The sequence below is a fragment of the Saccostrea echinata genome, unplaced genomic scaffold (assembly GCF_033153115.1).
Source record: "Saccostrea echinata isolate AGI-Se365-2 ecotype Australia unplaced genomic scaffold, CSIRO_AGI_Sech_v1 ptg000043l, whole genome shotgun sequence".
Lineage (NCBI taxonomy): Eukaryota > Metazoa > Mollusca > Bivalvia > Ostreida > Ostreidae > Saccostrea > Saccostrea echinata.
Genome location: NW_026889792.1, coordinates 356,266 through 371,817, shown reverse-complemented (window position 1 = coordinate 371,817; position 15,552 = coordinate 356,266). Strand labels below are relative to the sequence as shown.

General features: G+C 32.3%; 2 protein-coding genes across 3 annotated transcripts; both read left to right on the top strand.

Moving 5' to 3' along the window:
* Window positions 1–330: 330 nt before the first annotated feature.
* LOC133201240 (uncharacterized) lies at window positions 331–8,405 on the top strand. 2 transcript variants are annotated; one of them, XM_061337034.1, is made up of 9 exons: window positions 331–387; window positions 620–697; window positions 1,226–1,267; window positions 2,801–2,860; window positions 3,509–3,603; window positions 3,868–4,168; window positions 7,036–7,077; window positions 8,192–8,242; window positions 8,332–8,405. In XM_061337034.1, the coding sequence occupies exons 2-7, from the start codon at window positions 622–624 to the stop codon at window positions 7,041–7,043; spliced, it is 582 nt and encodes a 193-aa protein (XP_061193018.1). In that variant the 5' UTR covers window positions 331–387; window positions 620–621; the 3' UTR covers window positions 7,044–7,077; window positions 8,192–8,242; window positions 8,332–8,405. The 2 variants fall into 2 exon arrangements, with proteins under 2 accessions (XP_061193018.1, XP_061193017.1); XM_061337033.1 differs by having other exon boundaries at window positions 356–401.
* Window positions 7,567–14,996, top strand: LOC133201216 (uncharacterized). The gene is made up of 13 exons (XM_061337010.1): window positions 7,567–7,602; window positions 8,192–8,242; window positions 8,332–8,448; window positions 8,898–8,945; window positions 9,434–9,484; window positions 9,581–9,697; window positions 10,808–10,882; window positions 11,676–11,714; window positions 11,874–11,906; window positions 12,036–12,065; window positions 12,993–13,109; window positions 13,815–13,994; window positions 14,655–14,996. Exons 1-13 carry the CDS (start codon window positions 7,567–7,569, stop codon window positions 14,712–14,714), a joined length of 954 nt encoding a protein of 317 aa, XP_061192994.1. The 3' UTR covers window positions 14,715–14,996.
* Window positions 14,997–15,552: the final 556 nt, after the last annotated feature.

Below are 15,552 nucleotides of genomic sequence, written 5' to 3'. Positions count from 1 at the left end.
TGTGCGCCTTGTTCGTAGAAAACAACTTTATTTTTCATCGGGAAAGATAACTTCTTTTCTAGTGACAGGAACGAAAACTCTGTCCCTTGTTGAAACATTATTATTGTGGCAGACTGTACACATTATTTGAAGCGTGAATTATATTATCTTGAGCGTGGAGAAATATTATTTCTAGCGTGACGGATACAAGCGTTTATGTGAGAGAGATTTGCACACATTATTTGAAGCGTGAAGGAAATATTATCTTGAGCGTGGAGAAATATTATTTCTAGCGTGACGGATACAAAGCGCCTATGTGAGAGAGATCTTTACATGTGTGTTCACCGTTCAGTCGAAGCATGGTCGAAGTGACAGTCTGAAGACGTCTTCGACAACAAAAGTTACAAGGTAGGACAGACACGGTAAGAAGTAAACACCACGCCAGTAATGTTTTAAGTTTAAATGTTAAAGTACAGAACTTTCAAACCTTAATGTTAAGATATAGAACTTTCAAACCTAACTTTCGAATTTTCTCGTCAGGGATTGAGTCTAGAATAAAACATAAATTGTCTTCTATATATATGCACACGCCAGGAGTATTAGAAATCGCATCATAAAATATGTATTTTTTTTTTTACAGATATGTTTTGTGTAGAGTGTGGTCACAAGTTTGACCACAACAATCCCAAATTTTGTGGGAATTGTGGGATAAGAATAGGTATGTGAAGTTATAATTACATTGTAATATATATATATATATAGAGAGAGAGAGAGAGAGAGAGAGAGAGATGTCATGAACTGAATATAAAACAAAAAGTTGAAGCAGAGAAGAACAGAAATATGTTCAAAAGAAGTTTAACATCCTGATGTATTATAGTTTCGGATTTTTTTTTATCAGTAAACATGGTAAATACTAAATAAGAACCGAAAATGAAGACATGCAGTCCTGAATCTGCAGTGAATTGTTTGCTGAAATCAAACTAGAATGAACTATTTTACAAACCAGATCTGGAAATTTAGGGTTCTTCAGCAAAAATCAGGTGAAAAGCATGACTCGCCATGCCATAAAAAATAATTGGGTTATGGGTAAAAAAAATCTGGTTTAACACAACAGAATTGGGGGAGTTGGCAACTCTCCCCCCTCCCCCCATTACTACGTATGTGTATCTGTTTTTAGGAACATTTGTAACCATTTTCATTACTATTAGAATATTACTAGTTATTTATGCATTTATCTATTTTATAGGTAGCAAGGACACTGGAGATGTTGAAAAAGAACCATCCATTGGTAAATTTATTGGTTGCGGAAGTTCTAGATTTGAAGCAAATTCCTTTTGCCTTAAATTATAATTAATCAATTACAGGTAAACTTTGCTATCTCGACATCAGCAGAACTATCGGAAAATGTTGAGGTATCAGAGTTGAGACTTCATGCCCAAGACACCCAAGATTTCACTGCATAGCAAAACAGACAGGTTTATTACGTACATGACTTCAATATACGGTAGTTCATCTTATTTCAGGAATCCCTCTATTTTTATTACCAAATCTAAGGAATTATAATAAAAATAATGTTTATAAAATAAGTTCTTTCTCTATATCGAAATCTTTCTAAATTTACAAAGTTTTCCAAAATTCCACCATTCCGTGTACATGTTTTTTTGGTCAGAACAGGATATGAAATGGGCTCTATAAACTTCGAACCGTATAAAGTCGACATCTGAGAAACAGAAAAAAAATTAGATGCATTATTTTTTTTTTCTCATTTCAAAAAGAAAGCTCATAAAAACAAAATGTGATGTTACTTGTGCATGAATTAAGGCTGATTCAGTTAATCATGTCATTAATTTGATTATTCAAGTTCCTGTTGAATGAATTTTTAAAACAAAATATCTTTTAAAAACATCATTTAATTCCTTAGTTAGAATTAAATTTAATGCGTTTATTATTTATTGTTATGCAGTAAGCTTTTTCAAATTATAAAAGTTGTGCTTTATGTTGATATTAATAAACGTCGGTACATTTAACGAAAATCGTATGGATTTATCGATGATATTGCCCAAGCTGAACATCTAATTGAGCAATTAAAGTCTCGAAGAAGACCGAAGGGCTTGGGATTCTTCTACAAACACAGTCTGACTATAGAATGAATTCAGCAGTGTGTACTCAAAACATGGGTGTGAAAGGTGTGAATTTCTTATGATGTCGAGATACACAGAGTCATCCGTGCCTGACGAGTGACCATTTGACAAACAGTTAAGTTTAATAGAGCAGAAAATTGCCGATGTCGACATATACCAGGTAAATGTTGCTCTTGGGACTGTGAATATACGTCGAGATAAACCGGGTTGTCGACATTACCGAGGTAGACATATCAGAGTGTCTGCAAGTGAAGTATATAGAAAATACTGCCGGGAGCATGGACGGACGTCAACATATCCCAGGTTGTCGATGTATCCGCGATGTCGAGATACGGAAGTTAACCTGTATTTAATGAATATTCAGTTGAACTTTGATATCTTGAACACTGATCATGTGGTGATATTTCAGATGCCATGGATATGTCAAAGTGATTTGGAAGTTGCAACCCCTTATTCTTTAAGTATGTTATCCCTGATATCTCAAATCCTTGGATATCTCAAAGTTCAGTCCCATCAAGTTCAAGATAACAAGGTTTAACTTTATTTATGAAACTTCACAGGTAGTCACAGTGAGGTGCTTTCTGACACTGATGACATGGAAATTTTGCTATAATTACATGTATACTACATTCATTTGGCATGAAAATACAATAGAATAATGTATTTCTCTAAATTTTCAGGTTGTGAGGTGCTCCCAGATATGGCAGACATAAAAGGTGTTGAACAAAAGTTATCCAAAGGTAAATTTACTAATGATTGTATAGTATATTCTACAACTTATAAAAAGCATTGATGATTTCCTGTAGGAAACACCTTAATACAGTAACAAATTTTCCAAGGCAGACCTCAAAATATTTATATCTATCATATGTACACACGCATGTCACTATAATAAATGATTTACTTACTTACTTACAAAAGTCATTATGAAATTTATTTTTTATGTGCTTCTCTTTATATGACATTTGTGAAAATGAAGCAAAGTGCTTCCAGATTTGGTAGGAGACTTAGAATCTGATTAATGAATATCATCAATTTAAAAGAAATCTGAAATATCTGTGCTTGCTTGTCGACAAGTGAGCTTTGGTAGTCGGGAAAGGAAAGTCATCATGGTGATGAGTGGTTATGATTCAAACTTGTCCTCTTGAGCAAGCGGTCATGGAAATTGTTAACACCCTGTAATTTAGTAGATAAATTTTTGTCTTGAGCTTAAAACAAACATGATCATAGGGCCAAGGATTTCCCCAAATAGTACATCTTTGAGACAATGATTTTGCTAGGATAAAGTAAAATGATAAGTATGAATTTGTGTCTCAATACAAGTTTTTGATAATGTGTGTTATGTTTCTATTGTTAGTGTGAAGTCATTTTAAAGTAAATCTTTTAAGGTTGCAAAGAAAGTCTGGAGTTCCTAAAAAAGAAGTATGGCCCTCAAAGCCTGAAGCATAAACCAAAACCAAAACCAGATAGGAGCATTTCAAAAGTGAGAGACTATGGATTGAGTTTATGTTACAGTTACTTGTTGTCATAATAACAGTGTGAAACATAAATTGACACAAAGTAAATGGTCATTCCTCACATACAATGTACATGTTTTTGCATACATATACATGTCAACAAGAGTTGTTAATGAAGAATTGTATAAGCTGAAAGACATTAAAAATATTTTAATTTTTTCTTATATTCAGAAATTCACTAACATGCATGTATGGTACATGTATATACATGTGTTTGCTTAACATTGCAGGAACTGATTGTTCATATAATGGATGGTAAAAATAGGGCCTTGAAGAGAGCCTTCCCAACGGATGATGGACTTAGTGGCTGTCTGAAAATCCTAACCAGCTACAGCGATAATGCAGAAAATTGGATGTCCAAAATTAGTGACATGTTCAGAGGGAAGATTATTTTCCTTCCCTACATAATGGGAAAATGTGGTATTGAAGCAATAGAGAACCCCCAACAATTCACACTTGGTCACTTGGAGAAACTAAAAACAAATAAGAAATATGTACCACTAAAGATATATGCAAAGGCCAGAGGGAAAGGTAATACTTTAAGAGCTGTTTGAGAATTTACCTCAAGCCATCTTTAAAAATTTGCCCTCTCCCGACTGACTGGCTCAAAATGGCTCATGTCAATTTTGTTTTACCTCAAGAAAATGATCAATTTTAAAATTTTCATTCTAGAATTTTCTCATCCTGTCAACAAGTTTTTATAATCATGTCAAAAGGTATTGTTTTGTGTTTGCCTGAACATTCTTTTAACTGTATAATTAATTATATACTGGGTTATGGGCAGCAATTATCACTAATATTTACATCTACAGTGTAGAAAAAAATCAATTTCAATTCATTATCTTTATTGTAGAAGGACATACATCTAATAGCACATTTATAGAAATCATTATTATACCCGTACTGATTTTTCACTAATTAAGAGTAAATCGATATTTTTTGCTGATTTCTTGAAAATCACCCTAAAAAGACAGATTCCCTGCTAAAAGGACTTAAGGTGCGTCAGTTTGATGAACTGATACACACCTATTTGGAACACCTATCAATTTCTGTAAACAATGTGAAAAGTACCGATATGTTCCAAATAAAATCATGAATATTCATAATGCAGCAAAAGGAAAGTTATATATAAGGAGGCGGGGCCTAATTTTTATGGGAAAGAGTAACTTGTTATTGTGTCGTCAACATGGTAGACTAATATGCACAGAGAGATATACCGATCACATTATTTTGTTACAGTGTAAGTTGTTTATAATATAAACAAAGTTGCTTGCAGATACATGTACATAGTTAATAGACAATTGATTGAAATGCAAAGATCTTATTTATTATTTTTATGTACATTCTGAGTACTCAATATTTCCATTGCGCTCACTCCCTCCCTCCTTGGTTGGAAACCCATAGGCAGCAATTCCAAACAAACATTTTTTTAAGGATGGCCCAATTTCAGTACTGCATGTTTTTTTAAAAAAAGAATTATCATGAAGTACTTTTGTGTCTGCCTGTTTGAAATTCAAATAATGGCAGCCAAATTATTGCATGAAGGACAACATTATTTAAGATAAACATTTTGTTATGCAATTAATACTATTGAACTTCGCTATTTCAAACATTGATATCTTAAATACCATGGTTAGCTTGAAGTGAATTGGAAAGTGGAAGTTCCAACAGATTTGATATACATGTAGATGATGTCTGCTGCACAGATAAGGAAGTTATTGTAAATGATTGACAAGTTTTCTTTTGTATTTTTCTTCACTTTTTGATGTTTTAGATAGGAGAGAAATTACAGAAAAATACAAAGGGCAGAAATTATCAGAGGTTTTAGTGATTTACAATTATGTTTATTTTTTGTTTAATCTTTGAATTCTAGCATGTAATGATTTGATTAATTGATCTTTTCTTTTCATGATTTTGTTTTTCTGTCAGTCTGCTCATATCTAAGTCCATGTTCCCCTTGTAAAATTAATATATTTGTACCTACATGTATAAATAAGAATATAATGCTTTCAAAGTTCATTGTGCCATGTACATGTACTTCCTTTTATCTTTTATAAAGTAAATTGACAGTTCCAAAGAAATGAAGAATGTTGAAAATAGTAATGTTAGAGTAAAGTGCTTATAGGATGAGAATAATAACTTTAATCTTTTCCTATTGTATTAAAAAAGCATCTTTAAGTTAAAGTAATTTTCAAAAGAATTATAATATGGTGGGCAGAATGACATGCAGATATGACTTCAAGGAATGTCATAAAGTTAGCATTACTTTGTGGTAGTGTTATTTATTTTCACAAAATGATTTATCATGATTTTAATTTAGCTTAAAAATAAAGAGTTTATGTAAGGGACAACAAATTCTGTGTTTTCAATGATGTTTTAGATTGTGTGAGGGAAGATAACTTTTTCCTTCTTTAGGGCATAAAGGGAATTGAATATGCTTGCATGAAGTAAATTTTTCATTTTTTTTAATTGATTAAGAAAGAAATAGTCTTGTTAAGATTTAAATAAATAACCATAGATAAACTCAGATAATTTTTACAGCATTTCTTACTTTCCATGTAGCATATAGTAACTGTCTCTTTATTATTTTTTTTTTTTAATTTCTCACTGTTGGTTGTGTTAGATCATAAATTCATGCAAGTGCAATTTCTGTGATCTGACACAAAAATAATGTAAAATTGTCACAAAATATATTCTGTAAAGAAAAAAAATGATATTTTTAAACAGTCACATACTTTGTATCTTAAAGCTTATACATGTATATATGATATTTTTTGATGTATGTTCATGATTAAATTAATAGACTTGTCGAATCTTTAAATGCAAAGAATAAGGTAAACAGTAAGGAGTCTGTCTATATGAATGAATTAAAGGTACAATACCACATCAAATTTTCTTATCTCCCATACAGAAGAGTTACATTGCTATTTTTTCATTATTTCTTTCAATCAAAGTCTAATTAGAAAATTTTAATTATGTAAAATGTAAAAATAGACTCCAGAAAATGTTCCTAGAAACTTTTCAGTAACAAAAATTCATATATTTCTTAAATTTTCAAAAATAATTTTTTAGCTATAAAGGTACATTTTCCCACTTTTCACCAAATTTTGTAGCTTGGTCAAAAATAAAGTTGTTCAACGAAACAAATATCACTTCTTTAGTTAGAGAGGCTCATATTTAAACAAAGATATTTAAATTTTGTTAGTATTATTTATCCTTAATTATGAAATCAAACAACAATCCTACTTAGACCTACATGTGCATTTAGATCAGTTCACCTCATTTAATAACTGGAGGTAGTCTAGATAATGGATTAGGTGAACTGATAGCAAATATTTTTTTACATCTTTGTACAATTATGAGCTTTTTAAAAATCAATTTTTTTTTTTTTAATTAAGATATCTGATGAATTTGAAGACTTTGAAGAGCTGGATCTTGAGGTAGTTGCATCATAATAATCAATTTTTTTAACACGTGGGCCAAATTTAAGGTTAAAGTGAGCTTTTTATGATAGGAATATGTCCATTGTCAATCTTCATTGTTTTTGTCATAGTAAACATTTAATATTTTGACTTCTCCAAAAGCATTGGATCAATATCAACCAAACTTGGCACAAAGCATACTTTGATGAAGAGAAAATTTATTTATCTAAAGAACCACACCCTCTTGGAAGGGGAGAGTATAAAATAAACAGAAATATGATGGATGTCATCAAAATATTTATTCAAATCCCCACCCCCTTTTCCCCAGGATTGGTTGTGGTGAATTAAAATATGGGATCCAAATTTTACATGAATTTGAATAAATAGAAAAAAAAAGTTTGGAAATCTCCTCCTCAAGTGCAGCAGGAATATGATGTGACATTAATATGCATGTATGGAGACTTTTGTAGTGCAGATTTAAAGAACTGAATGGTACCTGGAGGTAGGATGGGGTCACATTGGGGGTTAAAAACCCATTTACCGGTACATGTGAAAGCAAAGAAATTATGAAAAAAAAATATGTTTTCAATAGTTGCAGTGCCACACTAATTCACATTGCAATGCAACCTTCTCTTCCATTGATTTAAGTTTCCAATTAAAAAACAAAAACAAAAAACATTGATCATAGGGATAGGATTTGGCTTAAATAGGGTATCAATTTTCACAAAATGCATGCATATGGAAGTAAAATGCTAAAAATTTCTGATGAACAACAAGGCTGTTTCAATCATTTTGTTATGGCAGCATGATGTAACCCCCCCCCCCCCCCCCCTCCCCCGTGTGGATTCAAGTTCAGTTTAATCATGATCCGCTTGTGCTAAGTTGGGTTGGTTAAATTGTTCAGGGAATAAAAAGCTTTTTTTTTTAAATTTAAATCTAGCTTATAAGCAGAGAGGATGTGACTTTTATGAGCATTGTGACTCCTGCTCCACTTGCTTTCATCACTGATATGCCTTAAGAACCTAAGTGCAATTTTGAAATTAAAAATTAAAGATTATGCAGTAAGTAATTTTAAAATACATGTAGTTCAAGGAATTTAGAACACAGATACATGTATATTTTTCCTTTGCAGACCCCAAAGAAAGAGAGAAAACATGGAATGAAAGCATCCACAGAATGTTATGTAAGTGATCTGACCCTGTTTAAAATGAATTTTGCATGACTTAATGTATTAATTATTTTTCAAGCAAGCTGTATAATGGTTATGTGCAGGATTTGGAGCCATCAACATCAAAGGAATTAGATGGGAAAGGGTCACCACTAGGCAGTAATGTAGAGGAACAACCAAATAGAAAAATAAAATTGTCTCCAATCATTATTGAAAATGAGGTATGTTTAGTACAAGTAAATTGCCATTGTTGTTTATGAAAGTTTTTTAAACAAAAATTTTAAAAGTTTCTTGTGGCTTCACAATTGAAGAAATTAGTCTGAAACTTCACTGGGGAAAGTCAACAAAATTTCTAAAATTGACCAGAATTTGAAAGAAACTGCATGCATTTGGATGTATTTTTAGGCATCAAAATATAATTTACCACTGTACCAATTAATAGTGTGCTCTGTTTGATATAAGTGATTATATGAAAGCTAGAGATTGTTTCTCTTAAATTTGAACTTACATGTAATATTTGAAGATTTTTATTAGGGATGGCCACATGCAGTAAACTGACAAATTGATCAGAAAGATCATACTGGGTACAAATTCCATATAAAGCAGTCAACATTTTTAGAAACTTTTGTGATGAACTTACTTAAAAATTGTGCATTTTTTTTAAATGTAGGGTTCTGATGATGATTGTAAACTCCCTAAAATGGAATTATCAAGATCAGTAAGTGTTTATTTTTCATGACTTTCTAGTTGTTTGGGTTTTTTTTCATTCTACAGCTTAAACTTTCCTAATAGTGATTGGAATGTACATTGGTACATTTGTAATAGTTGGGCATACCCATATACCCTATCCAAAACAATACCACTGAATAAAATTTAAGGAGACTCGCAATAGCCTTTTAACCCCCCCCCCCCCCCCCCCCACTACCATATGGGTATAATGGCAAAATCAATTTTTTGCTATTGAAAACTCTATTAAACAACTAGGTGTCATTTTGCTAGCCTGTTGCCAACAGTTCCTCCATTTTCTTTTTTCTTTTTTTTTCAGTAATTATAGTTATTAATTTAAATAAACTTTCAGTAAATTTGGATAATCTATCAAATAACAAACATTTCACTATTAACTTAGTCATAATTTTATTATTACACAAGGTAACAGGATTCATTATGATTTTTGGTCACCTTAGTCACAAGATATTTCATTTGCAGACCCAAAAGGAAAAGAGAAAACGAGACATGAAAGCATCCACAGAATGTTATGTAAGTTGTCTGCCCTTGTTTATAATTACATGTAATCACATATGACTTGTATTATGTTAGTATTATTCTAGCAAGCTGTATAATGGTTATGTGCAGGATTTGGAGCCATCAACATCAAAGGAATTAGATGGGAAAGGGTCACCACTAGGCAGTAATGCAGAGGAACAACCACAAAGAAAAAGAAAGTTGTCTCCAATCATTGTTGAAAATGAGGTATGTGAGTATGTTTTAGTACAAGTAGATTGCTACTTTCCTAATGAATCCATGTGAATATTTTCAATTGTATTTTAAATACTTTTCAATGGGGGATATTGTTCATGGTCATAAACTTAAAGCTAAATATGACTCATTGAAGAAGAAAAAAACTTCCTCCCTTTTTCTCTCATTTTAATCTTTTTCTTGAGCACTATTATAAACCGCAGACTTCTTCACAGTCTGAAGATTTTGCTGTACAGATCTTACTTGTATAGACATATATATAAACTAGTATCTAAATTATATTGCTATTGATGCTCAGTCTCCATAAAATTGTCAAGTTTATGCAGCTATAGCATGTCAGGGGGAAAGTAACATCAATTGCATGTATGATTTATTACAAACAAACACAAATGCACGTAAATGTAAAAACAAAGAAAACTTTAGAATTAGTCAACATCGATCATGAGTTCCAGGTGTGCATTCTGGTTTAATAATATATATTCTATTGCTGATATTTGAAAGACGAAAACTAGCTTATGGCTATTTATGAGTCCAGGAAAAATAACAGTTTAATTGTGCAAACATTTTACCAATCCATTGCCTTTAAATTGTAATTCAATAAAGGACTAAAATTGGCTACTCAGTCTGTGCATAATTTTGGGTCTGTTTGTCATAAACTTCATGTGTTATGTGTATTCCTTATTAATGATGGGCAGCATTGTTAGACACAACAGTTATCAGTCTTGTTGGTAGAAGTATTTTTTTTCTTCATTATTGATGTTGTGCTTATGAACACATCTATAGGCATCAGAAGCAAATTGAAAGGGGGGGGGGGGGGCTAACTGAAATGGGGAGCTAAACCAACAGAAAAAGGTAAGCCCCAATTTTCAATGCCCATATTATGTCCGTCTTTTGAAAAAAGTGGTGGGGGCTAAGCCCCCCCCCCCCCATTTCCAATGCCTGTGGAATGTTACTAAGCAATTTGAGATTCATTTTGTAACTGTCGATCTGAAGAGCCATTAAAGGTTAAAAGGCAGGAAGCACTTACAGATAAAATGAATTTTCAGGTCTTGAGAATCTTGACTTTTTTCATTGTATATACATATATATTTATATATATTTTAGATTTCTGATGAGCTACCAGACATTGAGGTACCTTCTCTTTCTTCAGACATTAATACAGATCCTAAGTCTGATGCTGTATGTAAAAGATAATGTATACTAAGTACACATATTTGTTATCTTTAAACAATACATTTATACATATGTGTATAGAAATGATTATGATATTGAAATAAGCAACAATTTAACATCAAGCAATCTACTTTTTTTCTTAAAACTTCACTAGTCTAGTTTTTCTTTAACAATGATTTGGAATGAGATAGTTAATGTAATGACCTGTTCACACAGAGAGTTTTAATTCGCAGTAAATTAATGAGAAGTGAAATAATGCGTGTTCTCATTCATTTCTTAATCTTTATATGTATGACTTTTCATACCCACTTTACTTAACAGGGGTCTGCGCTTTGCTAGTGAGGCGTCCAAGGTCCTTTTAGGGACCCGACCCCCCCCCCCCCCCCCAGATTAACACATGTTGTATAATGCTATCATGATGTCATTTGCAAATCACTTCACATTGTGCAGAGCAGATCCATTAGACATAATGTCATGGTGTCTGTAATCATTTCAGTGATAAGCATAATTTCACTTTGTTTTTCACTAAAAAAAAAATAGCATAAGTACCCATATCTGACCACTGACATGTGGCATGCGACTTGATATTGCCATTACGCACGTGTCAGAATTTTAATTCTAATTATCTAAAGAGCTAATGCGGAGTAATTTGATGCACAGTAATTTAATTCAAATTAAATTAATTTGTAATCTCAGTGTAAATGGGATTCAAATTTAATTTGCTGTAACTTACATTCAGATTACTAGTAAATTCTCGGTGTGAACAGGGCATAAAAGTATATACTGTTCTTTCTTTCAGCTTTCGAAGGAGGATGTACCGGTATTAGAGGATTTGCCAGTAAGTTGTCAATATTGAATACATGTATTATATATGTTTACTGCTATCTTGTTCTTAATATCAAAAAGTAATCAATCAAATGAGAAATCATAAAAGTGGCAGTTTCTCAACATATATGTACATGTATACATGTATATCAGATTCTTTGATTATTTTCAGCTAATGGACAGTGAAGTAGCAGCATTTTGTGATGTAAGTGTATACCATATTAAATATCTTTAAAAAGTGCTATTTATTTTTCAAATTGGATTTTAGCAGTTTTTCCCAAGAACACTTTTTTATACAAGTATGGATACATCAGCAAATGTTTCTTTATTGTAGGTCTTGGAAAAGAAGATAAAGAGAAAGGAGGTTTGACATTATGATACAGTTATCGTATAGCGGGATTTCTTGGCGGGTGTAAAATTTGGCGTTTTGCTTGTTCAAATGTATGCCAATCATTTTGGTGTAATTAATTTTAGCGGACACAGGGTTTGAACACATTGCAAAAGAACACTAAGAAGAATACTGAATATTTTAGTGATTAAAATTTTAGCGGGCTACTACCAAACCACTAAAATAAGCCAAAATTAGCACCCCGCTATACGGTATATTGTCTTGAAGTGTTCACTTGAAGAAGTTCACTGCTCAGAACTTACTTCTCAGTAATTCTTAGTAAACCCTATTTCCCAGTACATGTACTTGCACACATAGTACAATGTAAACTACTTTATTTGCCCTTGAATGATCAAGGGCCATTGGAAAAATATTAATTGGACTTAAATAAAGTATTATGTTAATGCTTGGAATTGTTAATTCTGTCTAGAAGGGTAAGTTTTGTACCTGGTATGTCTCTAAACCTATATTCGATCTCCAAAACCAATAGGCTAATTTCAACCAAATTCATATTAGGCCTTCAAGGGTAAGTAAGGAGATGCCAGAATAGAAGATCAAAGGTTAACAGGTGAAGATATAGAAGAAAAAAAGAAATCTGTAAAAAAAAATCTCCTCCTGAACATTAAGACCATGTTAGTCATTTTGGAATTAAAGCATCCAACATGTTGAATCAAACTTAGTAAATCACATTCTCTTGGGGCTAGATTTGGGCCAAATATAGGATTAAAATTTTTATGGGAGTGGAAAGGGGAAAAATGCAAAATCTTCTAAAGATCAACAAGGCAACCGTCTCTTGGATGAATTTTATGGCTTATGGGCTCTTGTTTTCAAAAGTATTTGGAGGTCATTTTAGGAACTGAAAGGCCTATTAATCATAATTTTAAATTGCTTTTCAACTTCAAGATGGCAGATGGAATAGCCTTGACATTCCCAGACAATGGAAAGATGGTGACTGTGGTGTATGAAAATCATGGGGGAATGTCATTTTCTAGGGCCTTTCATCATACAGACACAGTACAGGTATGATACATATGATGCATGAAAAGTGCACATTATCATTATCATAAATAATGAAGACAGTAATCCTTGTATATGTATTAAACAAGAGTTATTACTATTGAATCAATTTTCTTCTTATTACATGATATGGATTTAAAGTAACAATTTTTAAGATAGATGCTAACTTGGCCATCATGAGTTGTTACATGTAAGAAATAAATTGAAATGATACGTTATATGATGAAAAGTCATCAATGGGATACTCTAGTAGCCAGCAAATTTGAGAATGATTTTCTCACTATAAGTGAGCATTTGATAGTAGAGTAATAAATTTTTGGCAATTCTAAATTTCAAATTGAAAGAATTCGAATTTAATTTTAAAAATGTCTACAAATTTTGGATATAATATGGCATTAAAAAAATGTTCAAGCAGCTCTGGTATGTACATGTAGGTCACCATCTGCAATTTTGGAGTGAATGGTGTTTTGAATGTATACATCTCATAGCATATTAAATGAATAGAAATATATTTTCCTCTGAATTTAATGTACTTTTAATGCACATATTAAGCTGTCTTATTCACACAAAACAACAGTAATTGGACAATTATTTAACATCACAGTGGAGCAACAGAAAAATGGATCTCACATAAAAGATAATAATTGAAATTTTTTTTCCAGAAAGGAGTCTTGCACCTTTGTATATTGATGGTTCTTTTTTTTTCAGAGTGTGTACACATTTCTTTGTCAGATTATTGACCCAGAAATTCTCCCTTCTGTATTCCATTTGGAATGCATTTCACCAACCACCTGTACAGAAAGAGAATGCATTCATTGTTTTGAGCTCACAGAGTGTTTTGAAATGCCAATTGATAAATTGCCATCATTGTTGGTATTGAAAGAGGGGGTAAGAAAATTATACATATATCTTTTAAACATGTTTTGTTTCTTTACTCTGTACTTCCATAAAAGAAAAACTTGAGTCTTGATGCTTGCAGTGAAACAAAACTTACTTCATATATTTTACTTAATTTCTTTCTCAGACAAAAAGGTTCTAAAATATTTTTCATCAGCTTTTTTGCTGATAACTGATGTCATAGCTTCAGAACTGTTGCATTAAGGTTTTATATTTTAGTCTTTGACCATAACACTACAGATCCTGTGATGCAAATATGGTCAAATTTACATCGCAAGATTTTCTGCGCATGGTGGGGGGATGACAAATATACTCAATTGTTTTGAATTTCTTGTAGGATGGCAGAAAATTCAAAACAATTGAGTTTATTCGTTGGTAGAGACGACTGTAACAAGGGTTACAAAATGAATAAAATATACAGGTTGGTTAAAGAATGTGCCTGGAATTACGGAATTGAAGGTTGACCAATGCTGGAAAGTGGAGAATTCTCCCATACCATGCGCAGAAAATCTTGTGACATAAATTGCACTGAGATCTGCAGCGTAATGGTCAAAGACCATGGTCAAACGTTGTGTAAAATCATAAATCTACAGTTCGACAGCTACTGATGTTAATGAACAATTTTAATTCTTTTATATGTATACATTTCAGAATTATCTGGTGGATGAAACCATGACATTTTATGGAACTGTGCTTTTAAAGAAAAACTAGACTGGCGGGTTCTACATAACTGTCCGGTTTATTTGTGTTCATCTTTTGATTAAACTCTTAACCAAAGTTTACTGAAATCAGAATGCCTGTCTATCGTAAACAATTTCTATCAGAAGACTATTCAGTATTTTTATGCCCCCAACCATGAAATGGTCAGGCATATAGTGTATATCATTTTGTTTTCATTCCATCACAGTAAGCTTTTTTGTTGGGTATACAAATGAGTTGCTTTGTAATATGTGTCTTTATTTTGCTGATTGAGAAATAAAGACTTGATGGTTTTGTTTTTAGTTCATCTCAGCTGAAAGCTCATTTGAGCTTTTCTGATCACCAATTGTCCGTCCGACCATTTAGCTGTCCATCCATCTGTCTGTAAACATTTCACATTTTCAACTTCCCAAGAACTACTAGGCTGATTTTAAGCAGAGTTGGTACAAAGCATTCTTGGGTAAAGTGAAGTTTAAATTGTTAAAATGAAGAGCCAAGCCCCCTTACAAGGGGAGATAATCAAGAGAAGACAAAAATAGGGTGGGGTCATTAAAAATTCTCAAGAACCACTTGGCCAGAAAAGCCGAAACTTAAATGGAAGCATACTGGGATAGTGTAAATTCTAAATTGTTTGAATCATGACCCCCTGGGATAGGATGGGGCCTCCATGGGTGGTCAAAGTCTTGCATGGTATATATAGGAAAAATCATCAATAATCTTCTCAAGAACAACAAAAGATTAGTCATTTATATTGCAGCATCCACAGGTAATGTGGATTCAAGTTGATTTAAAACATGACCCTGGGGTAGGGTGTGGCCACTATGCTTGATCAAAGTTTTACATGGGTATA